This window comes from Actinia tenebrosa, unplaced genomic scaffold, assembly GCF_029948245.1.
Source record: "Actinia tenebrosa isolate PJP-AT-01 unplaced genomic scaffold, QUT_ActTen_1.0 PGA_scaffold0__85_contigs__length_37466705, whole genome shotgun sequence".
NCBI classification, from domain to species: domain Eukaryota; kingdom Metazoa; phylum Cnidaria; class Anthozoa; order Actiniaria; family Actiniidae; genus Actinia; species Actinia tenebrosa.
Window position 1 is genome coordinate 18,586,103 of NW_028292569.1, and position 26,645 is coordinate 18,612,747.

Genomic DNA, 26,645 nt, shown 5'->3' on the forward strand with positions numbered 1-26,645 from the left:
AAAACCTTGGCCATTTTGCTTGATATGAGAAAAGAGGCGAAACAATGGCTTCTAAACCAGCAACAGAGCTCTTGGAAGCATGCACGTTAATAAATAGTTAAAATCGATCACGCACAAACATTGATTACAAAATCAGGAGGATTGATCGAAAGGAGAAACACGAATATTGATCACAAAAAATTACAAATCTAAACCGGAAAATTGCGAATAAGTATCGGTAAGATCACCAATATCTATCGGAAAATCACGCATACTGACCATTTAAGATCCCGAATGTTGATCGGAAATTCACGAATATTGTTAGGTAAGTTCAAAATTAATAATTGAAAAATCATGAATATCTTTTGGGAAATTTACAAATTTTAATTGGAAAATCATGAATAATAATTGAAAGATCCTTCAGTGTCTGCCGTTTACAGCGTTGAATCATAGTTGTCGCACGGTTAAACGCTAACGAGTCGCAAAGACCTTTAAATCCCTTTAATTTTGAAGAAAAATGGAGAAGAGTAATAAAGGATTCACGCACGACGCTTTATTTAATCAGGCAGTTAAACAAACATTAGCAGCGTATGACGCAAACACTTGCGTCACTTCTCTATATAAAGATACATATATAGATACGTACTTATGGCATTTACTTGCTTGCGATTTCTTATAAGTTTTGATTCCCTATCTAAAGTGGTCCGCTGGCACTGACTTATGGCTCCCTTGCACTCGTACATTTTTTATCTTATTTATTTTTTGATAATTCACAATAATTCATAGAATTACCTTTTCATTTTCCTACTCATAATTTAGACTATATTTACCAATTAATATTTCTTTAGCGATTCCATTGGTGACGTTGTCTATGACATCATCGATTTTGATAAACATATATGACGTCGTTGAGTTTCTTTGAATTTTATTCAACTATTCTTTTTTTATATCTAAGTCACATATTTCGCTAACGTATTTTAATACAGTGCTAATTGAAAAACCGTGTGAGCAGCTAGAAGTATTTCAAGAATGAGGCCCCGTTACAACATTTAGGCTTAATAATTTTGGATTATTATGGATTATTGTGGATTATTAGGATTTTTTTTAGAGAAAAGATACTGATTGTCTCGGATCACTGAAAGTAAAGATTATTTGGATTATTTGTGTTGCATTTTAGTATTACGGATTATTATCGATCATTAATTTTAGGGATATTATTGTTTGCAAAATTGGATTATTTCCAAAATTTAATTAGGATTGTGTATTATTCAGACCCCCTCTTTACCATAACAGGGCCTCAAACCAGAATTTTTCTTAACCAATCACAAACCTTACTGTTATCTTTCCGTTATAAAATAAATTAAATAAATTAACTTTGTTTATAGAGGATAACACTTGACAGTAATTCAACTGATAAACTCGTGGTCCTCTTTTAACGTCTCTAATTAATTAGGGACGGGACCGCCATTAACGTGATCATCCGAGCCACGTGAAGGTCTAACCATTTGCAGATGTAATTACAAAGGCAGCACCTTCTCCTCAGTTATTTTAATACCCTGAGTGTTGGACCGGCCGAGGCTTGAACCAAGTGACCTCCCGCACAACAGACCGACGCTCTTACCAACTGAGCTAACCGGGTGGTTATCTTGTGGTTAGAGAACCATTTCTGATTGGCCAAAGGACACATCATTTATTTATTTTATTATCATAATATTTAAGCAGGGAGCCCATGTCTTCAAGGAGTTTTTCAATGGGGCCATGTAAACAATAGAACATTCTATGACTAGAACCTAGTTCCCAACGGTTTTTCGACTAGCACTAAAATAAGGAAAGCAATATAATACTAATTTATCACTGCAAGAGAAAATGAACTAAGAGAAGGAATCCCCGTGCCCCATCATGTGCACACTTTGATGCTATTTTTAGAATCATTAATGCTATTTTTAGCTCGTTACCATGCCCGCGCGATAATCATGCTTCCTTTAATGCCTCGTTTTAGGACACGAAAAGCGCCAAAACACAGGCTTTTGTTTACTGCAAGACTAGAAGCCGCCTACTCTCAAGAAATCAATCAGTCAGGTTCTTCGCTTAAAATATCTCCAAGCTAAAAATAGCATCAAACTGTGTACATGATGGTTACAAGGCTATATAGGTAGGATTCCTTCTCTTAGTTCATATTCTCTTGATTACGGTTAACACTAGTTTTATACAATATTAAATACATAGTTGGATTTCCCTCTTCCAACACATACTACATCCTCGTGGTCACATTTTTGGAAGTTTTTACCTATGCACGTATCTTGATCCTCTGACATTGGTGCAGATGTTTCAAGCTCAGAGCTCGACCAGCATTCTCCTAATTAGATATTTTAGAAATAATGTGTTACATAACATATTTTATTGGTTTGTTTTGCATCCAACTTGTGCATTACTTGACTTTTATAGTTAACTTCAATTTTTTATTTTTTTAAATTTAACTTTAAAATCTTTAAGTTTTAATAATAGCGTGAAGTCTATTTTAAATGTCTAACTACATTTAAAGTCGGTATAAAGTCTTATTTGTAATCGTTTTTTATAACATATATATTTATATATAATATTTTTAAATGGTTTTAAATTAAAATTTTCTTTCATTTTCTCAAACTATTTCAACTAGTAAATTCAATATTTAGATTATCTAAATTCATAAATTTAAAATTTATTTGGTTTTCTTTCCTTTCCTTTCCTTTCCTTTCCTTTCCTTTTCTTTCCTTTTCTTGTTTTTTTTTTTTTTTTTTTTTTTTTTTTTTAGCATTTCATTTTATTTGTTGTTATTGTTGTACGTTGTTGGGTGTTTTGCATTTTCAAATCATTAGAATTACAAATCACAAATTATCTATATTTCTTTCGTAGAGATCCAATTCATGAAACATTTTCAATTCTGGTTGGTAAAAGCCCTTGAATTCCTCAAATATTGTACTGAAAACCACGCATGCGCAAACGTTTCCTTTAGTCTTCGCGAATAAATAAACTCATTTACCATGTTTTGTTATGATCGAATTGTTAACAAAATCTAAAAATATATATTTCAATATATTTGTTCTGAAGATGGACAATATGTCCGCCAAAAGCTCAGTAAATAATATAAATATTAAACACAATGGTCTTCTACTTACATTCAAATCTAAGATTTTTTTAATTTTTGAAATAAATTTTTTTGTAACTTTTAAAAGACTTACCAAAATTTTGCAGCGAGAAGTATTTGTAGTTGTGCTCCTTGGTTTTTGCAGCACATCTACATGTCAGATCCATGATGTACGAGTTCCAATGTGACAAGTCGAGAGACACGTTGCTGTATTTGGGCGAGTTTGAGTTGCTGTCCGTGAACAAAAGAATAGGAAACGCGCGGTTGTTGTTATAGCAACCAACTTTCTCGTATTTGACGTGGCAAAGACTTTCTGTTGAGAAAAATGCATATGATTGGCTCATTGATCAACACACCTTTTGGGCCAATCAAAATATTTCATGAGAAATGACATTATTTGAAAAAAAGTATATCCACAACGACAACAAAAACAAAAACAAAATCATAAGATTTTATTGGAATGAATCATTTTTATTGCATAAAAGAAAGAGCTAGAGACTGTTTGTTGAAAATTAATCTCATTTTCTTTCGTTTCTTACTTAATTCTTTGTTATTTACCGATTCCGGCTGTGCTTGAGTGGCACCCAAACGATGGGAAGTTTTTCCCAATGGAATACAGAATGTCCGACCATCAGACTAGTAGTTATCGATTTTTTTCTTAATGTACCTTGAATGCATCGATTCTACAGAAATGTCAGAAATCGGTGTTTGTTCTATGCTGTATATCAAAAAACACATTTTATCTTGTCCGACGTAGCAACAGTAACTAAGGAGGTAGTACAATGAATGCGGGATAGCCGGTGTATTAGACCCCTTGCATTGATTTCCTAGAGGAATTGTTCTGGGGGCCAAAACAATGGGCCCTCTTTTCTTATGCAAAAAAGGAAAAAAAATCTTCGTTTTACCATCCAGAACAAATCCTCTCAGGAATCAGTGCAAGGAGATTATTGTCACAATATATTAACTTCTGTTCATTTTTTCCTTCAACTTTACTGACCATGTGCCAACATCATATACACGAAGTTAGAAAGGCTCTCCCCGACACAGTTCTTCCTTGATCTCTCTGCACATTTTTCAAATCCTTTAGAAACACAGTGAGAACTTCTCCCTGCACGGGGAAAGGACGCACCAGCATCTTGACCGGACCAACATTCACCTGGGAACAGAAAAATTTCATCTGTGTATAATACATCGATAACCCTGTATTAATAGATTTAACAGATCAAAAACAGTTTTCCATGTTTGATACTCTGATCAAAACATGCGGGATGTTGAGAGAACACGAGAGGAGCGTAGGAAACCACGACGCGTAGCGGAGTGGTTTCCAGTATCTCGAGTGTTCTCCCAACATCCCAAGTGTTTTGGTCAGAGTATCAAACACAGAAAACTGTTTTTGATTTGTTTTATAAAATAACAAACTCGCGAAAAGATCGAAAAAAAGCAAATTTAAGTAAATTCTCCCTAATGCCGTCTTATTCAAACTGACCAATGAGCGCGCCCGATAGATTAAAAATGACGATAGCGTGTTTTGATACTCTCATCAAACATGGTTTTCGACCAATCATAGCGCGCGTAGAATCCCAATTATTTTATAAACTTTCATAAAGCGTTCGCACCGAGGGTGAATGGGCTCTTGATCTGGGATGATGCTGGCACGCACACTCAGCATCGGAGGTTGATGCTTGATCTGAGAATATGCTGGCCCACCAACCTAGTATGGGAGCTTGATCTGGGAAAATGCTGGCTGACAGACCTAGTATGATGGAAGATTGATGCTCCTAGTAATAAGCTCCTGGTGCGGTGGAAACATGTTGGTTCACAGACCAGTATGGGAGAAGGATGCTCCTAGCATTGGGCTCCTAACCCACACGGCCCGTGTCTCTGTGCTTTTAGCACTTTTAACTTACTCTTGACTTACCATAAAACTGTAAAGCAAAATATCCAAATCTATTTTTAGCTGCTGCCTTTGCGCACCGACACGTGATGTCATCAACATACTTGTCCCAGTTCTTCCAGTCTATCTCTTGTCCACTTGATCCGTCACGATCATTGAAAAGTAGCTCTGGAAGAGGACGAGGTTCGATTTGATCATCTTTGAAGCAACCAATCTTTATGAATTTTAGATCACAAGCTCCATCTGAGGGAGATAAAAGAACATGAGGAAATTAGTGCACGAGAAAATAGAGCCATTCTTGGCTTGGGTTTAAAGTGCCTAACACCATTCTGACAATATGCTTAGAATGCCTCCTCATACGTCACAGTCATTAGCATATGGCATGGAAAAAACCTTGATAACTTCAAGACGTCGCACTCATACTATGAATAGGTGTTTAAGTAATACCTAGCTGGGGACTAAGTGTCTTATCGTATTCTCGCTACTTGCCTTACTTCCCTTTTGGGCAAATCTTGAAGTAACTAAATAATTAGAAATGGGATATTGAGTGACTATTCTTCAATTTCACGTTACATGATCGCGGCCATGTTGGTGTTATTTAACAAAAGATAAACCGCACCAAGAAGGCTGCCATGTTGTCCTTGGGCTCTTTTAAGTTTGGGAACGCTTACAACCCAGCAATACGAATTTTTAATACAGTTTTACATACTCATAAGTCTCACTGTACTCATATATGAGAAATGGGAGCAGACGTAGTGGAGCTACAGCTGATCAAGGTATGGGATTACGGGGGAAAAAAGATAGCAACAGAACAGCGTACGACCTTCTCAGCCGGGATTGAACCAAAGTGACAGATTATGCTAATCAGCTTGTCTTGTTTATACATGTGTACTGATGAGATCGCTAAAAATAGAGCTAAACAACTGTGTCAACTATCAGCAAAGCCCGGATCTTGAAACTGTTTTCATAACAAACTTTATTTAACTGAGAGAACATTGCACCACCACAGATAAGTCTATTCTCAAAGGGATGCCGGCACAAATCAATATAGACATTGGTGTCTGAATTTCTCTGGGATTTGTTTGCTCGCAGGAACACGAGAGAGACAAGAGGAAACGAGATCTTTGACACAATAATAATGATTTGTACAGCTGGTTTCGGATCGTTTGATACATCAGGAAGAAAGCGGAGTGTATCGTCAGTATGTCTTGAGGATGTCACAACCATGGCAACGCACTCTTCAAAGCCAACAGGTGAAGAAGCAAAGATACTTATTCACATTTGTATTTCACTACAACGTAAAATTAAGGATCTTAAGCCAAGTGTCTTCAAGAAAAATCGCTACAAAAATATTTTTTGATATCAAATATTACATTTAAGACTGAAACGCATATTTTTAGATAGTGCTTATAGTGATAATTATTAATTGCGAAAATGTTGAGCAAATAATGAATGAAATTTTGAATATGAAGAGATTTCAAGAAAAAGGTTATAACAGAATTATCAAAACTCTTCAGAAATAATCTTTTTGTCGAAAAAAAAGAAAAAAAAAAACTATTCAGCCAAAACGTTTTATACAAACCGTTGTTATAATTATAATGTAAAATCAAAATACTCGCATTCAAGATCTTCACCTAGAAAAAAAAATACAACAAGTATTTTCTACTTTCTTAACTTGATAAAATTTTATATTTTGACCCTAAAAATTATCTCGATTCAAACTTTTGCCAATTTAGTGAATAAAGGCGGGAAAGTTGGGCACGCGCGCGTTCGCTTCTGTTCCCGCCTTTTTTGTCTGGGACTAAAAGTGTTAAATATCTCCATTTCTAAATTTAGGGATCTGTTATCTAAATTTAACAAATCTGTTATTAAAATCACTATTAATCAATAAAACTACCTACCAGCATCTTCTATTGAAAACCCAATCCATAGAACGAGAAGAAAAACAGTCTTATTTAACATTACTACTTAGGAACCAGAGTCTATTCTCGTATAATCGATAGATTCTTCGAAGGGTCACGCTACAAGTGATATCAGCTAGGTTCGCCTTGTCCTTATAAAGAAACAATGTCAGGCGACCAACGTACGTAAATGTTTATATTTACTGTAAATTTAATAAGACTAAATACTGGGTGAAATGTGGTTTGCCGACCTGCCAAAGGTTAAAAGTTTCTACGCTTGTTTATCGTTCAACATTTGACTTAAAGCAAAACGTTTTGCATAAAAAAGTTAAACATTTACTTTATTATTTGTAGAAAAAAATATGAAAGTTTTAAAATAAGACAGCTTGAAACCGATAAACTGGATTTTTCATTATTTTAGTGTTCATCTAGGAACATATTTTTTCACGATAAGTATTTCTTCTGAATTCAAACTTTAGATGAAATCCCTCCAATTTCCGCTAGAGGGAAAACATTGACAAACACACACACAAATATAAACTCACAGAATTTCATCGACATCGTTTCAAAAAGGCTGCCGATTATTATTTTGAAAATAAGGTAATAATGTTTGGAATTCTAGTCAACAAATATGTAAATTTCATCGTTTTTCAGATGTACATAGTCTTTGTTTTTTATAATTTGATTGGTGATCTTAGAAGAATGTTGGTGAGATTTTTCCGACAAAAGAGAACTGCTTCTTTTTCTTATGTTTTCTTTACATTTGAAAGGGAAAGGGAGTTAAGAGTTAAGAAATTTCCCCTCTTTAGGTATTTTTGAACAGGTGACTCTCCTGCTGTACATCTATCTGTACACTTCCAGACATTTGCTCGCTTGCCCGTTCTACCTCAGTCTGGTCGTCTGTCTGTCTGTGCAGTGTGTCTGTGTGTCTGTGTGTCTGTGTGTCTGTGTGTCTGTCCTGTCTGTCCGACCGACCGCCTTTCCATCTTTCTGCTAAGTGTAAGTACTAAGTGTATCTGACCCCCTGTCTTTCTGTCTACGCTTCACTTTGCCCCACGGTTTTCTCCCGCAATTATTAGAGTGAATTCGTTTATCGCAGTTTCACATGCTAACGAGGTTTGCTAATACTATAATGTGCTGTGTAGTTTAATCCTGAGAAAACCGTCGGTCTGAGTAATCATTTCCAAACATACAAAGTAGAGAAAACTGCCAGCAAAATAAGTGTTTTTTTTTAGAATTTTGCAAGGATAACTAAGCTGTTGTATCCGTAATGCCGCATTTTGTTTTACGTTATAATTTTATAACGCGATGCAGCATAGGATACAAACTAGTCTCTCAATTCTCATATCATAAGTCATTATATACCTATTTCAAAAAACGTTGTCATCGCCAAAAGCGATAGGCGAAAAGCGATACGGAGATAGGTCATTCCAAGATCCAAGAATAGCTTGAATGACTTGTGTTTCTGCTTCTTATTCTCGTCAAGAACATGGACCTTAGCGTTGAGACTGATTCAAAGTTCTTCGTATTTAACGAAACCATTTCCATATCCGAATGCCCTATGGCCTATCGCCATAGATAATAATAGATGTGTATCTAACTATATATGGTAACACCTTTTCGAGTGGAATCTTTGGCCAAAACCTCATTAATGAATTTTAAATTCATATTATTTTATAAACTTAAAATCCTCTTATTTCATCTTAATCTTCATTGTCCGTTTTCCTGGTAATTGTTCAACTAATTCTCAAAAGATTCATCAAAAAGCTTATTATGATACTCCATTGGTGTTGCAAGAAGACTTTCAGACGCCGAATAGGAATCGCACACGTTTTGCTAAAAAAATATGAATCCACCTTCTTGTGAGAGGGGTGGCTGGGGAATTCTTTTGCAGCACTCGAGCTCTTTTAAACAATTATTAGCCTTGTAATGCATGGCTACCATTTTGGATAACTGTGTAACCCCGAAATAAGCGTACTTAAAGTTTTGAATGCAAAAATATTCATTGAATGACGTAACGTGCAATCAAAGAATAGACTTCTTTACCTTGGGCGTAATGTTTTCCCAATAGACCTTTCCCGAATTCGCTTGACTGACCACGAAACAATGGTTTGAAGTCGAGACTGAACTTAATTCTTTTATTCATCAAGTTCAACCTCGATTTGAAACCATTGTTTCGTGATTAGTCAAGCGAATTCGGGAAAGGTCTATTCAGATCATTCCCTTAAGTATCATTTCTTTGTTTACCAGTTGCACATGAGAAGACACATGGATCAGTAGATAACTCAAACAAAAAATCTTATTCTCAAGAAAATTATAAGTGGTTGATCTGAAAACGTTTATTCTATTTTTCATGGCCAGCTATGATATAGGCCGTGCTGTGACGTTGAAATATAGTCCCTAAAAATTCTGAAAAAGATATTCCGAAGCTTTATTTATCCAATTATCTATTTTTATTTCTAGTCGTAACATTGAACATTTTATGACTTGACAGTCATAATAACAAAAATAAGTAACAACACCATTCTTTTTTTAATATTTGTGAACAAGTAAAGTTTATTGACAAAAAAGCCTTGAGCTAAATAATTAATCGGCTGCGAATGAATATGTGAATTCAAATGTAAAATGGTGTTATATAATTTGAGCATGGCCAACCATTAACGTCTCTCGTCGTGCAGAAATTGCTGGAACGTCTCTTTTTGAAATAAGAAATCTACTATATTAAAACATTTGTCCAGTGCTAACAGTTTGCTTTTCCGAGCTTCAGTAGATGACACATTTTTACAGTTCCACACAAACTCCAAAAGCACAGAACAGTTTAAGGTAAGAAAAATAAGTTTAATTTTGAAAGCAATGATTGCATTTAACTTGGTTTATTTTCCCATGAATTGTGAACCATGTCATGTGAAACTTTTTGTAATACAATATTTCATTTAAAATGTTATCCAAGTTGTGAAAATAATAAAAATGTTGTACTCTTATAGCATCCAACGTTTTTTTCCATCTTGGTAAGTTTTAAAACCGATTTTTTTAAATCTTAAAAACTTAAAATTTCACAAGTATTCTTCGACACTTAAATTTTAATAGATTAGAAATATGAAGCCTTCATGCAAGAAGAGTAACTATATTTCTTATTTTAGAGGTATATCAAGTCATGATTTGAGTTAAAATGGATGACAAACATTCAATACATCTAACAATTCCTTAGAAGTTGAAACGTGTCTAATTTTTAATCAATTGCGCAAAAGTCGTTCTAACAACATAAAAATTGATAAATATGTTAATTTTTGATACATATTTTTGACGCTGACGCCTGCTAGATAACTAGCTAGCCTTTAGGAGCCGCAAGGCTTTAGTCTGTGATTTTAATGTTATTCTACTATAGTTTTTGTCGCTCGTGGTGCAATCATGTATCTAGACTTGCGGTCCTTTTACTAACTATTCAGTAATAACTTACAGTGGAACTTTTCAATCTTTTTCATTGCATCAGTTGGAATAAAAAGATTGATATTACAAATATTTTTTATGGGAGAAAGAAATATTGCTATGAATGTTTTAGCACTTTTTCCTATATTATTCTACTTTCCAAAATTGTCTGACTTTGCTATTGATATGTAAACTAGTGTAGTTTCGAATCAGTATATATCAATTCTGTTTTACAAGACTTGTTTAGCATGATTTTCTTGCATTTCATTTTACAATTTTTTCGGTCGTTTTTTCTTTTCCTTTTTCCTTTTTTTTTTTTTTTTTTTTTTTTTCTCTCTCTGGTTTTACTTCCTTTGATGATATTTTTAGACAAACGTCTGGTGATGATAATGAAGATGGTTATTTTAATGATGACAATGGCAACGATAATGACAACCATAATGACAATATAAAGATGGTGATGATATCATCGATTATTGTAGAACGTTGTGGTCTAAAGGTAATACTTCCGTTATCACACTTTATTTTTTTATGAAATAAATTCACAACTCATGTATACAACCTAATTCTAACTATAAAGGCTCAACCATATCCGAACAGTGTCCAAAACAGCATATTGATATTTCCTACACAGTTGAGGTAACATCAATCAATCAATTTCTTCAGCCCATGTTATTCCTTAGAACGACATTTAGCTGCTATCTAATAGAGTAGGATAACACTTTACACGATTGTGGAGGGCTCTGCTGAAGCAAATATCAGATCTCAGCTTTATCATTAGCTCAGTCATTTACAATGATCATTTAATTCCTTTAAATTATCCTAGTCATGTTTAAAGTATTAGAAAAAGCAGGGAAGACACAATAGTGAAAAAAGGAGGAAAGAAAACAAAAGAAAGAAGGAAGGAAGGAAGAACGAACGAACGAACGTACGATCGGTCGGACGGACGGACGGACGAACTAACGTTCGTTTGTAACCATATATTTTATGTTCTTGTAATTTCCTATTCTTCAAATTTTACTATTAAGATCTTGTTAATTAAAGTACAGGAAACTAGCATTTTTCATATTCTCGACTTTCACATCCCCATAATCCTTTGCGTTTTTGGGGGTAATCAGAGGGTAAAAACCCACTTATTTTGCTGAAGGCTGATCAGACAATGTTGACAATACCTTGTTTGGTATCCAAAAATAAAATGAAGAAGTAAAAAAACAGAAAAACATAGAAGCTTGAAGACGTTTAAGGTAAATTTTAAACATTTTTTCGTAAGTCAATACAATTTCTGTAAGACCAAAACTCTTCATGATCTGTACGCGCAAAAATAACTTGGAATAAACTGATAATCAGTATTGTACAGATAAAAGCAGGTATAGAATGAATTCAACTATAAGAAACCTTTCAATTTGGGACAGTTTTTTGGTTGGTTACCCCCCAAAAACGCAAGGCATTATGGGGATTTGAAAGTCGAGAATGTGCAAATATATTTGAAGTTGAAGTACTAGTTAAAGTCGTAAGTCGTTCTACTGGTCAAAAAAAAAAAAAAAAAAAAAAAAAACTACCTTAATTTCTGCTGGACTAACAAAGCTCTCCATTTCAATCTATTAAAGCCAAGTTAAATTTCCACCAAAAATAACTGCTACATTTTGTTGGTCGACTTTTCCGTATATTTAGCGTGACCACTCTGAAATAGTGGCTAGTGTGTGTTAAAGATTACTGGATAGGGAATGTACGAATTAAATCAAAACCAAACAAACAAAGAAGGCTACAAAGTTAAACAGTTGGCATGCAATTAAGACGGAGGGCCATTTTGTTTTTGGTCAGGTTTATCAATGAGTTGACAATAAACTAAAAGTATAAAACAGCAAAACCCTCATGATGTAATTTTTTGTGTACGTGATATCTAATCTCGTGAATTTAGGAGGTCCTATATTTCAATGAGCTTTTATCATCATATAACTCCAGAACTCAAAGCAGAGAAAAATAAGAGTATGTTAGCGGTAAAGCTGTGAAGTTTCAAGGAAGTAACTGAGTTCAAAAATCACAAAAATATGAATTTCCAGACTTCAAAGTTTTGTATGAAAATATTCGTATGCATCTCTGAAATATGGCAAAGATTTTCTTTTAAAGGGTGAATTTATTGAACTAAATTTACACTTGTTTGGCAATTTATAAAAATTTAACATGCAATTTCTAACAACGATAGCTGTTTTACTAAATTTGAAAATACTTGAGGGCTCATTAATCGTCTTAGAAATTCAATTGCCCTAAGTTGAAAACCCCACGCATTGGTTTTTTTTCATTTTTTATTTTTCTGTCCATAATTTTCTTTCGAGTTCTTTCTTTTTCTTCTTCTTCTTTCGGCTCATTGTTCTACGCTCGAAAACATTACAACTATTACAAATAATAAAATCAATATCGTGTATAGTAAGCGCACAATGATATTTGGGTCTTTGATCGTGTAATTTATTCCGATACGTTCCATTTCCTTGGAAAATTCTCTGGACAACCAATATAAACTTAGCTACGGAATGTCATTAATCGTGATTTTAAGCAATCAAGACCGAAAATTAATTATAATTACTCGAATTGGAAATGAAATCGAGAATTAAATTGCGGCTGTTCCTCTCAACTCACTAATCCTTGCATGGCGAGGAGTAGGGGAAAAAATTGTTTTGCATAGTATTTGGTATGATTTTAGTTATTTGGACACAAATGTAAACAGGGAAATACTTGGTGGCATACGAATTGAAGGACTCGTATCCAATTTGCAGTTTGGACTACAAACACATATTCAAGCTCAGTTCCATATTCAGTTCATATTAATCAGTTCCATCGATGGTTTATTGACCCCATAGAAGCCTAAGAAGGTAAGAAAAAATGATTTATGAAACAAAGTTTTACTAAGACTACACATTCTCTCTTATGCCTGTGGCATTGTTCTTAATTGTGTTGGAAAGTCTATGTTTGGATTTAAAAATTGCTCCAATGCTTTTTGAAGATTACAAATTCTCATAGTTGACTGTGGCTTTGTGCTTAACTGTGTTGGAAAGTCTATATTTTGATTCAAAAAATTGCTCCAATACTTTGAAAGTTATAACTAGCTAAAAACTAGTGTGAGCTGCGTCGGTGTTTCTAATGAAACAGTAATGATGAAAAAGTAAATTATACATCGTTTTTTCATCTTTTCACTGTGTATAATTTACCTTTTCATCATTACTTTGAAAGTTATTTTGCGAATATATGAAATGTAAACTGCAAAGGAAAAATTTTTGATTTGCAAACACAATTTTTACTACAATTCACTATTGTGCCTGCACTTATATTTGTAAGCTACAGTTTGTGTTCCTGAATAACGAAGGCAATGCGGGCAAAAAATAAAAATAAAGATAAGACCAAGGAAAGTCGAAACTTGTTATCTGAAGATACGAAAAGCAGGATGCCTGCAATACTTGGATACGTCTAAGAGGCTAAAGAAAACTAGCGAGTATTGATTTGCCTGTGGTATGATATCAAATGTCTGTGCAAATGTCTTTTGATTCTTAAACTCGTAGTCAAGCCTCACGGAATAAAACAACACACAATTCCATCTCTTTTTTATTTGTTTTATTCCTTTTGTTTAATGTTTCATATTTTCTTTTACTTTTCCTTCTTCCTTTTTTTTTCTTTCTTTCTTTACATTTCATTTTTATAGTTTTCAATTTTTATATTTCTTTTTAAATATATTTTTCCATATTTTTAAAGATTGTTTTTATTTTCATGTTTTTTATATTCGTTTTGCTATCTTAAAGATCTCATAAGCTAAAAAAAACTCTGTAAAAGTTATTAATTTTTAATCATGCTTTAATACTTTGAACAAAGGTTACTAATGAATTGTGAGATGTATGCACCTTTTTTGTCATCGCCAATCCGGCTTGCGAAAAGATATGAGATAGGTCATTCCATGATCCAAGAATAGCTGGAATGACTTGTGTTTCTGCTTCTTATTCTCGTCAACAACATGGACCTGAACCTGATTCAATTTTCTTTGTATTCAACGAAACTATTTTTATATCAAAATGAGCTATCACTTAGTCGTTTTTGACGATGACAACGTTTTTTGGAAATAGGTGAATATCGAAAGAATCCTGGCCGATCCCTTCAGTTCCGAATTAAGGTTTCTCATCGACTACCTACGGTAGAAATGTACGCTAGACTTTTTCATAATCTTTGTTACGGTAGACTCATCGACTACCTTCAGTAGAAATGTACGCCAGATGGTTTTAGAACCTTTGTTACGGTAGACTCATCGACTACCTCCGCCAGTAGAAATGTACGCCAGATGGTTTTAGAACCTTTGTTATCTATGTTATATCAAAATGTTGTCTATTCTTTCATTTAATTTTTAATTTTTTCTCTAACGTTTAGAATAACATATATTGCATACAAATATTTAGTATTGCAAAAACAAAATAAATAATCCGATAATCCCTAACTGCCTATTTCCCTTTCAAATCATATTACTTCATTTTCTTTTCAGTGAGGTGATTGCGCGCCTCGAGGCAAAAAATATAACAAAAAAAAAATTGGAAGCAATCGATTTTGAGCAGAAGATAGCTAGGGCAACTTTTTCATCTAAATAATTCTGGAAAAAGTCAAATTAGCTATATCATTCAAAAGGAAACGTTTGTCGAGCACTGACTTGAATTTTATGACAAGTTTATCTAAAGGAAGGAAACAGTTCAGACTTCAAGAACAGTTCTCTTTTCTTGTTCACACAAAAACAAAATTAAAAAATTGAAGAAAAATAACACAAAAGATTCATTTGAGTTTTTTAAATTGTTTTTTTTGAATAATTGTCTTTGGTTTGTGATTCATTTATTCATTTTGGGTTTTATTTGTCAGAAATTTGGAATGTAACGTAAATAATGTGAGATCGCACGTGATTCGTTTTTCTTGAGGTGTTGCATTGCTTGAGGTGACCGAGTCACAGGCGTATGGGAAAGAAAGGGTATAATTAATATAACCTAAGATTGATTCATTGAAAACAACGTGGACGGATGGATGGAATGGGATGGCACACGCAAGAACGGGCGTACGAAAGGTCAGACGAACGCACGAAAAACGAACGCACGGACGGACGCGCGTACGTATGGACGAAAAGACGGATGAACGCAGGACAGACGAACGCACGGACGTATGCACATACGGACTGACGGATGGACAAAAGACAGACGAATGGACGACACACGAACGCACGGATGGATGCACAGACAGACGGACAAAAGGAAAATAGGACAGACGAACGCATAGACGACCGCATAGAAGGACAAAATATTTTACGAAAATCCAGTTTCTTGTAGAAAAAGTGGTTATTGAACTATTTTAAGGTGACTGGCTAGTTTTATATATTCAAACGTTCGATATGAGCCCACGATGAGCGCGCGCTCAAAAACTGCTAAATAATCTACGCACGTTTTTTTTTGAACAACCAGACACGTTTTTAATTTTGAGGGTAAAACACTAAATTTTTCACGGGCCTCTATACGTTTTGTAAGCTAATTCGAAAAAACTTCTAAAAATCTACGTTATATTAAATTATTTAGAAACGTTAATTACACGAAAATACAGATTTTTGTAGGAATTTTCGTTCGATTTTATGGGATTTTTTGAGTGCACTAAAAGGACGAAATATGACAAATGAATGCATATCTTTGTCTTTTTGTCAAGAATATCCATGTAGTATTGATTCACTACTTGAATGATGATTAAGCTATAATACGGAGCCCATTTAGGGCCATCGACTTTTCTTTATCTGGGCGACTTTTTTTTCCGTTGGCGACTTTTTTAAAACTTGGTCGACTTTTTTTACTTGATCGACTATTTTTTAACTTGGTCGACTTTTTTTAGCTTGGTACTAGACTCGTTACCAGTTCACCGCCCGGAAAAATAACAAAAACAATATGGCTGTGTTGCACCTGATTAGTCTAGTGCAGTCTAGTACGGCCTAGTGCAGTCTAGTACAGTGTAGTGTGGTCTAGTGCAGAGTAATGCTGCCTAGTCTAGTGTAGTGCAGTGTAGTGCATCCTATTGAAGAAATAGAAAACGCTGTGTTTTCGACATGCTGTGTGCTGTCATAAAGCACGCGGGGGTTGGCAGAACACGAGAGAAGACATTTAGACACTTCTCGAGTGTTCTGCCAATCCCCAAGTGCTTTATTGACTGCACACAACACAGCAAGCAAGTTTTTTATTTCTTTTATAAAATACAAATTACAATAATAGACAGGAATGACGCAACGGAAAGTGCGCGCGCGTGCAATGTGCTCTCATAAAGCACGCGCTCTAAACCAATCAGAACGCGACATTCATAATAGTTATTTTATGATATTGTATATAAACCATACAAACTCTTTAAATCATAAGGGTAAAATGGACGAGCGATTCCTGTATTTAGGTAAACTGAAGCAGGTGCAACACAGCCATATTGTTTTTGTTATTTTCCCGGGCGGTGATAAGATCCGTTCAAAATTTATCTAGATGCGAGAATTGCACAAATTTGGTATTTTGGTAAGGTGTAATATACTTTTAATACCATTAATCGAGTATATTGAGTTACACCAATCATGGATCACCTACGTACACTTAATAGGCTTACATATTATAATCAAAGATATAACTAAAGCACTAATAGAACAAACGGAAGGCCTATGCGACTTTCCATGAATCAGAGAATGGTTGCTAAAAGCTTTAACACTTCGATATTTGAAATAACATTAAAGCCAGGAAAGTACATTTTCTGGCTGATAAAAACGACGATTTGGCCAGGAAAGATCTGTCAGTCCGGAATCACGACGATTGCTATTGGTTTTCATCAATACTTCTTCATTCATTCATTGCACGTAAATCTTTAAAGGTAAATTCTTTGGAGAAATCCTTTTTTAAAACTCCCATGAGAAAACTCAATTTTATCAATCCCGGGTAAGCCTCTGAGCTGATGGGCTATGGCTAACTCAGGGCATGGCTAACTCACAGATGGTACCCTGACTTAATATCCTCTGGGCTGATCAAAGTCAAGGCACGGTTAACTTACAGATCGAACCCTGAAACAACCTCTGGGCTGATCTAAGTCAGGGCACGGCTAACTCACATGTCGAACCCTGAAACAACCTCTGGGCTGATCTAAGTCAGGGCACGGCTAGCTCACAGATCGAACCCTGAAACAACCTCTGGGTTGATCTAAGTCAGGGCACGGCTAGCTCACAGATCGAACCCTGAAACAACCTCTGGTCTGATCTAAGTCAGGGCACGGCTAGCTCACAGATCGAACCCTGAAACAACCTCTGGTCTGATCTAAGTCAGGGCACGGCTAGCTCACAGATCGAACCCTGAAACAACCTCTGGGCTGATCTAAATTAGCACACACTCAAAGATTGAATTGGAATTAAGCGGGTTGGGTTTGAGCAGAGAGAAAAAACTGGAGAACCAGGAGGAAACCCCTTGACATCAAAGGAAACGGCCCGAGTTATACGGGCAAGTTTGGGGGAAAGAAATTGGAATATATTTTTTGTCTGTTTCCTAATATTTCTTTTCACAAAATGAGAAATTAATTAAGGGAAAAGATTGATTAAGGAAAACTAAAATTGCGAAAACAATATGATGTTGTATTTCTAGCTTTCGGGGAAAAATGAATATATAAAAACAAAAAGGGAAGTACGAAGTAAAAAGGAACGCCAAACAAAGATAGCTTTGTGACATTAGAACTTCCTCAAACACAGCCTTCATTACAAACCTATTACTGATATTCATGTTCAAGTCAGATAATTTATCGCAATTTAACTGTACGTCTTGACTTGGCTTTAAGCATACGATCAATCTACTAGCCACTTAGCTGGTCTGAGATCCGCAATCTAACCTTTCGATTGTGACTTTTTTTAAATTGATTGTTATCATATTTTTTCAATTTCTTTATCGAGAATGTAAAGAAGTTATTTTTAAAGTTAATTCTATATGTGGAAATTAATTTAAGAAAATTGGTGAAGTTAAATTTAAATATAGTAAATTTTCCTTTTCTTATGTAAAAGAGAGTTAATGGATTTAGAGCTTCAGTCTCACTGTTATTTATCCATTCGTTCCTAGATTTCTTTCCTTTTTCCCCCATTCTTTATTCCTTCTCATAGTCGATTCATATTGTCATCCCTTCATTCGGTCAGTCAGTTATTCAGGCTTTATTTCTTTGTTGTTTTTTTTGTTTTTTTGTTTTCTTTTTTTCAAATAAAAAGAGACGAAATTTCGTTGTATCGACTCTGAGGCTTGGAGAATCAAAAGACATTTACACAGATATTTATTAACATACCACAGGCAATATGGAATCAGTACTCTCTCTCTCTCTCTCTCTCTCTCTCTCTCTCTCTCTCTCTCTAAGCAAAATAACGCGGTCATATCTTGTGCGGTCGAATAAATCATTCAAGTATTGATCTCGTCATGCTCATATTTGTCAGATCGTTTCTTCATAATTGGAATAAGACAAAAGGTTTGTATAATTAAATGTAATGTTCTTATATATTTAAAGGTTTGTTATTACTTTCTTTATCAGAAAAGGGCAGTTGTTTAGGAGTTAGGCCTGTAAGTTAGCAAAAGTCTAAAATAAATACAATATCCTTCGGACACTTTTATATCCTAAACTCGGCATTACATTTGTGTTAGTAGAGTTGCTCGTTCACCGCTCTTTAGTAGCCATGCTTCGAGGTTCTTTTTTTTTTTTTTTTTTTTTGTAAATTACTGACGACTGAATTCCGGCGATCACGAGAATAAGGGCCACGGGTTTGTTAACCACTGGCTATCAACTGCTAGCCTCGGGGAAAAAAACTGAAATGAACTACACAACTAATGTTAGTTGAGTTTGTCTAATATGTTGTTAATTTTCTACCATTTCCCGACGAGCGCGTTTTACCATTTTTTCTTTTCCCTCTTCTTATCCGTTTTTTTTTTTCCTCCGTTTTTTTTCTTTTCTTTTTTATCCCTCCGTGATATTGTGTGAATTGTAAGAGTAATTTTAGTTTGAAACTAATATTCAAAATGATTTTTTTCTTTAGGATTTCATCTAACGAACTTTAAAGTGCTAGTCTTACGAAAATGACACCGTCCCTGGAAATTGTACCATATAAAACTAGATATGTAATATAGCTCACTGTCCAAATTCTTTTTCGATACAAGACTGGGAAGATGCTTTATTTAGCCAGTAAAGTTTGGCCGTTTGAGTCCGCCATTAAGCGATTGCGTTCCTGGCAACTTTTAGTGATTCGAAGGAAGTGACGTCATACGCGCAACCTTTCAAAATTCGCGGCTTTTCACAATGTGTAATTGCAACCAAATTTCGAATATTTTTGATTTAGAAACAAGCCTTAAGCCAAGTCATGCCTTCTTACAGAGAATGCTGTAGAGTCAGTGTGGATAAAAAGGATGCTAGTTGCGCGTATGACGTCACACATATATTAAAATGCAACGATAAAATCGCTGCTCACAGAAATGGCGGACGAGCTTTGAACAATTTTCGGAAGTAGAATTCAGACGGGAAAAGTTTCTTTTTCGAACCAATTATTGTTTATTGGTGAACATTATAACCTATTTGAGCATATAGAAAATCTGGGATTTTTTTTGCTTCATTAATATTTTCCTAAGACCAGCACTTTAATTTCACTTTCTTATCTCGTTGACTCTTTTAAAAATACGCGCATAGAAAATACGAAATTCTATTTTTTCCATATGACAAAGGAGAGAGTGTGTTGGCTTCAATATTTCTGTTTTCTCTAGATTACATGATAAAAAAATTAATTTGTCTTAACAATGACTAAATCAAAAGTGGACAGTGCCAAACGCCGACGTGGGTGTTTATGTTAGGATTAGAAAATCACAAGTGCAATACATGTCAGTTAAAAACCAACAAGTAGGCAGGGCAAACACGTGGGTGTCTATATCTTCATGCACGTGAGTTAGAAAACCACCAGTGGGCAGGATGAAACACGTGCGTGTCTGTATCACCATGCACGTGAGTTAGAAAACCACAAGTGGGAGGATGAAACACGTGCGTGTCTGTATCACCATGCATGTGAGTTAGAAAACCACAAGTGGGAGGATGAAACACGTGCGTGTCTGTTTCACCATGCACGTGAGTTAGAAAACCACAAGTGGGAGGATGAAACACGTTCGTGTCTGTATCATCATGCACGTGAGTTAGAAAACCACAAGTGGGCAGGATGAAACACGTGCGTGTCTGTATCACCATGCACGTGAGTTAGAAAACCACAAGTGGGCAGGATGAAACACGTGCGTGTCTGTATCACCATGCATGTGAGTTAGAAAACCACAAGTGGGCAGGATGAAACACGTGCGTGTCTGTATCACCATGCATGTGAGTTAGAAAACCACAAGTGGGCAGGATGAAACACGTGCGTGTCTGTATCACCATGCATGTGAGTTAGAAAACCACAAGTGGGCAGGATGAAACACGTGCGTGTCCGTATCACCATGCATGTGAGTTAGAAAACCACAAGTGGGAGGATGAAACACGTGCGTGTCTGTTTTACCATGCACGTGAGTTAGAAAACCACAAGTGGGCAGGATGAAACACGTGCGTGTCTGTATCACCATGCATGTGAGTTAGAAAACCACAAGTGGGCAGGATGAAACACGTGCGTGTCTGTATCACCATGCACGTGAGTTAGAAAACCACAAGTGGGCAGGATGAAACACGTGCGTGTCTGTATCACCATGCATGTGAGTTAGAAAACCACAAGTGGGCAGGATGAAACACGTGCGTGTCCGTATCACCATGCATGTGAGTTAGAAAACCACAAGTGGGCAGGATGAAACACGTGCGTGTCCGTATCACCATGCATGTGAGTTAGAAAACCACAAGTGGGCAGGATGAAACACGTGCGTGTCCGTATCACCATGCATGTGAGTTAGAAAACCACAAGTGGGCAGGATGAAACACGTGCGTGTCCGTATCACCATGCATGTGAGTTAGAAAACCACAAGTGGGAGGATGAAACACGTGCGTGTCTGTTTTACCATGCACGTGAGTTAGAAAACCACAAGTGGGCAGGATGAAACACGTGCGTGTCTGTATCACCATGCATGTGAGTTAGAAAACCACAAGTGGGAGGATGAAACACGTGCGTGTCTAAATTGCTTGATGTTGTGTACATTAACCAATTGCTAAAGGGAAAGAAAATATCCAAAGGGGACAAAAATCAATGTGGGAATGTTTTATGGGGACATATTCAATTCCAAAATGGCGTATATTTTATCCCATAAAAACAGTCCCACAATGCATCAAAATGCCAACTCAACAGTTTCTAACCTCAAGCTGGGAATGGCTAATACATCATGTGCGTAGAATACTTCAGTCGAATTATCTGTTGATTAGCATTAGCTTCGATGTCATGTAGAATATTCATGTCGCAATAAAGGTTTGTGGAATGTCCGGGTGTTGAATTGTTGAATTTCTGCATTCTTTACTTAAAATTATCGTTGGTATTTGGGAATATCAGTTGACTTTGAAATAAGGCTAATCCTGAGTGAACGAGCCTGTAATCAAGAAACAAAGTATTTCACGAATTCAAAAAAGAATTTGTCGTTCAGGAGTTTTTCATTGATAGTTTTAAATATCAGTCATGCCGGAAAATAGTTATACGACAAGCAACATCTTCCAAACACGACGAGCAATTCGTTGTTTTTGCAGTTGCCATGGAAAAGTAACTGATTCACATGTAAAATTTTAAGCCCCCGTCTTCACGTCATGATTGTGATGCGGATTGTAAGTTTCCCTTTGCGGCTTTCGAAAACGCACATGTATCTGGTGAGTACACCACTTGAAAACTCAACTAGTCGAGAATGGATTCGCGTAGACGAAGGAAAGCGATTCGAAGTAAAAAAAAGCTTCACGTGAAACGGACTGTTTTTTTCTTTCTTTTTTTTTCTTCTTTCTTTTAGGGAATACAAATAATCCGTTTTTAAATATATCCGGATATGCGACACTGGGCCTAAATTACGCGTGGAAATTTCAGATAAAAATGTGCGAGTCATTTATGGTATCATAAAGATAAATTTAGTTTGTTCTAAAAATAACGCTTTTGCGATGCGGTAGCTTTGATGCAAAGAGTAACTGCTTCAGAAAAAAATAAAAAATAAACCGGAATTACCCAAAATTAATTATTGTTAATTTTCACTTATTGTTTGATTAATTAATGCCTTAGAGTTTGTCGAACTATATCATGATCTAAGCCTACACCTTCGATATGCATAGTAGTTATGCCTCTTGTATTCTTATACTCATGGATGGTTTGACACATTCTGTATGTAAATTTAACAAACTCGTTTATAATTCGTGAGGTAAAAGCTACATATATTAAATAAACTAGATCGCGTCCTTATGATTAGAATGGCCAAAAACAGGTGACGAAGGGTAATTCCAAGTGAGTAATAACAAAATAGCGAGTATAGAATTAGTGTAAAACCAGAGCTCTCTGCCTCAATCTAGCTTGCTCTCAATGACAAAAATGTCCCATTTTAGATATCATTGAGGTAAATAAAATAAGGAATTCAAATATAATTGTAAAATCACTCAAAACCATGGGCTATATGTTTAATCGATGCTTTTTGGCCAAAAGTGTTCCATTTTGAACATTTGATGAATTATGCATGATTTTGTTAAAAGGTGTGAAAAATAAACTTGCAATCGGTATAAATGTGAAAATGTCAAATCTATTTTGAACATTGTAGAGGAAAAAACATTTTATTCGCAATTGATCTGAAGTTTTGGTCCTTCAATGTCCAAAACGGGATCAATTTTTCATTGCTCAACTTAATTAAAATAATAAAGTTTATCATCTTTGTTGATAAACTAACCTTCAATTTTCATTGCTCATCGGAACATGTTAGATCTGGGCTGATCTAAGTCAGGTCACGGCTCACAGATCGAACCTGAATCAAACTCTGAGCTGATCTAAGTCAGTGCATGGCTAGCTGGCAGATCGAACCCTGAAACAACCTCTGGGCTGACTTGAGTTAGAGGGATGTGTGGAAGAAGGTGGAGGAAGGATGGAAGAAGGTGGCGGGGGAAGGGGAAACGTCCTCTATGCTTGATAAAAATATAATGCAGGTCGCGGCCCTTTACGCCATCCCCTAGAAATGCACGAGAGAAGCGAGTCGCTCGTTGAATGTCGATGATAGTAAAGAAACATTTGATAAACAAATGAAAGCTTGCAACATCTGCCTTACCATGGTAATTATTACCATCTCCACAAACATACTTCATACTGAGTTTAAGTAATATCTGTACATGTTTTTATTTCTTAATAAGAGAACTGATTCAAATCCAGCCTATTTTATCTTCATTTTCAAAAACAACACTAGACCGAATCCCTCTTCAGAATCCTTTTGTAATATTTTTAAAGCACTTCCATGTTAGCATATGATGTCTTTGAAATTGTGCTCGATGCCTTCCTGACTTTACTAGTGTGTAAATCAGTTAGTTAAAATCCAAACATTGTTCTAGATTAAATGTGATATCTATTTTAGGATTCACAAAAAAGTGCATTGTAGTGATCGTGAACCTTGACGCGCGAGCCAAAACTTCGCCGCTGCGATTGGCTCGATGGGTGCATTGTATCCCCTTAAGACGTGGCCTAGTTGTTTACCCTTACTTTTTCTCACTCTATGCTCTTTCTGTCCTTTTACAAATCATTTGTAATCAACATTCAATAGCTAACTTCCTATCGGGGGAATCGTTTTGTTTGTTTCCGAATTAAATCAGCATGAGAATTCATTTTGTTTTCATCCATTTTTTAGTTTCAGCTGCTTCAAGTCGAAAATCCGACCACACTGAAACTCACTCACGAAAAGCATAAAGACCTTTATTTGTACGAAGCAAAGAAGCAAAGAAGCAAAAAGTTACTGGATGCAAGGAAATCGAGTTTTCAAAAGTGGCGGCGTTTTCATCATCATATCAGAAAGGTAGAAAGATCATTTCAAGACGAATGGAAAAATAATTTTGTTTTTCAAACCGTTGAAAATAAACAGGAAGAAATCTCCCAGTGATCAAGAAATCGATTCTAGTTTGAAGACGTAAAGACTGACTTTCAGGGAAGCAGGATAAATGTGAGGATTTTGAAATTTGAAACCGAAAATTTAAAATTATCTTCAAGAATCTAGCAATAAAAACAAGGAGTGTCAAGATTTAAGAATTCAAGAACATCGAGAGACATTTTTCGAATTACTATGAATATATGAACAAAATTTTGATTCTTCAATGAATTGTGCGGCAATGCAAATCTGAACAGGTTTGCCGTCTGGAAGATTCAGAACCGATAAGGCAAGCCTTACGTTATTGCTGAAAGCGCAATATCAAACATTGTTCATGATATACGTCATTCAAACTTCACTGACTTGATAACGATTGAAATATTGTTTAACGAATGTTATTGTTATCGCTGTAGCCTTGTCAACGTTCTCTCAATTGGATCAAAACATTCATAAATAACTAAGCTTCCAAAAGCTGGTCGTTTTAGAGCCGAAATGTTCCCGTATGGTGTCCGAATTGGCTCGTGCGTATTTCTCCTCATAACATTTTTCGTTGGTTTGATCGGAAATCTGTTAGTTTGTCTAGCGGTTCGCAATAGCGTGAGCATGCGCACTCCGACCAACTTGATACTCGTCAATCTGGCGGTTGCCGATTTCTTGGGCTGTCTGGTCAACATGCCAATAATGTGTTACACATTCTGGACTGATTTTCAAGACAAGAGTATAGACGCTTTAGGCGAGGTCCATTTTGTACTCACCGTGTTCATAGGCTTCCCTATTTGTTGTTGCCACGTGCTTCTCTGCATTGATCGTCACGATGCCATTAAGTCACCATTCCAACGACGCATCAATAAGAACAGAATCAAAAAGATCTCCTTAGTGGTGTGGGCTGTATCGTTTGCTACAGGAATACTGACAATATCTCTGGTTCTTTTGGTACCCACGCACTGGTTGACACTGCGTGAAGAAAAACCACATTTTATCGCTGGCGAGATATTGAACGGAACGGGGACGTTTGTGATACTAGCGATCCTTTCCATGATGATATACTCTTCATGTGTCGTCAAAAGGGGGATCAATTCTCATAACAACAACATGATGAGCGCGATGGGTCGTGCTACAATAGACAGAGAAATGCGGATTACCAAAGTGACCACAGTTTTAATCACCGCATTCACGGTGACATGTCTTCCCTGGGTCTTCTTTCGACTGTTGTATGACATCAATGGACATCAAGATGAAATAAGCTACGCGATCTGTTATACCTTCTTGTTCACCTCCCACGCCATAAATCCTATTGTCTACGCTGGTTTGATGCGCAACTTCCAAAGAACAATGAAACAGAGCTTGAAATATTGTTTGGCGAAAATATGCTGTGGAATGGCTTGCACGACGGGTTTGGGAGGAAGATTAGAGAGAGAGCAAGGGGAGGGAACGTCTGTTAAAGGTTTGCAGCAGTCGAGAAACTCTCTAGCAGCAATTCAACCTTTGGACCTTGAGAATCTTAATACATAGAGTTTTCAACAACAATGGCATGTGCAGTTTAATGAAATAGTAAGACTATACGAGTTATTATACAGCTCCATTAAGTACTTCTAATGTTTATCATTCATTCATCGAAAACGTTCATTCCGTGTTTTTCCTTTTCCTTCCATTGCTTCCCTCCCAAACTCTCTCCCTAGCTTTTTTCTTCGTTCTTTCGATCTTTCGTTCTTTCGTTCTTTCGTTCGTTCGTTCGTTCGTTCGCGTTTGTTCGTTCGTTCGTTCGTTCGTTTGTTCGTTCGTTCGTCCGTTCGTCCGTTCGTTCGTTCGTTCGCGTTCGTTCGTTCGTTCGTTCGTTCGTTCGTTCGTTCGTTCGTTCGTTCGTTCGTTCGTTCGTTCGTTCGTTCGTTCGATCGATCGTTCGATCGTTCGATCGTTCGATCGTTTGTTCGTTCGTTCGTTCGTTCGTTCGTTGGTTGGTTGGTTGGTTGGTTGGTTGGTTGGTTGGTTGGTTGGTTGGTTCGTTCGTTCGTTCGTTCGTTCGTTCGTTCGTTCGTTCGTTCGTTCGTTCGTTCGCGTTCGTTCGTTCGTTCGTTCGTTTGTTCGTTCGTTAGATCATTTGTTCCTTCCTTCCTTTCTTCCTTCCTTCCTTACAATCAATCGATACATCCATCCATTTTTTTGGATTTGAATTATGGAAACGAATATTGCCTGAGCTCAAGTTCATTCTCTTTTACGGCTACAAACTCTTAGTAATGGACTATTACTAATCCTGCTTT

The 26,645-nt window shown here is 36.0% G+C and overlaps 1 protein-coding gene across 2 annotated transcripts; it reads right to left on the minus strand.

The window, feature by feature from the left end:
* Nucleotides 1–510: 510 nt before the first annotated feature.
* On the minus strand, nucleotides 511–23,491 carry LOC116295232 (uncharacterized). Of its 2 annotated transcripts, none has more exons than XM_089034444.1 (5): nucleotides 23,212–23,491; nucleotides 5,022–5,240; nucleotides 4,101–4,259; nucleotides 3,198–3,416; nucleotides 511–2,335 (listed from the first exon to the last, which is right to left on the minus strand). In XM_089034444.1, the coding sequence occupies exons 1-5, from the start codon at nucleotides 23,222–23,224 to the stop codon at nucleotides 2,184–2,186; spliced, it is 762 nt and encodes a 253-aa protein (XP_088890570.1). In that variant the 5' UTR covers nucleotides 23,225–23,491; the 3' UTR covers nucleotides 511–2,183. The 2 variants fall into 2 exon arrangements, with proteins under 2 accessions (XP_088890570.1, XP_031558859.1); XM_031702999.2 differs by lacking the exon at nucleotides 23,212–23,491 and adding an exon at nucleotides 6,899–7,012.
* Between the last annotated feature and the right edge of the window lie 3,154 nt (nucleotides 23,492–26,645).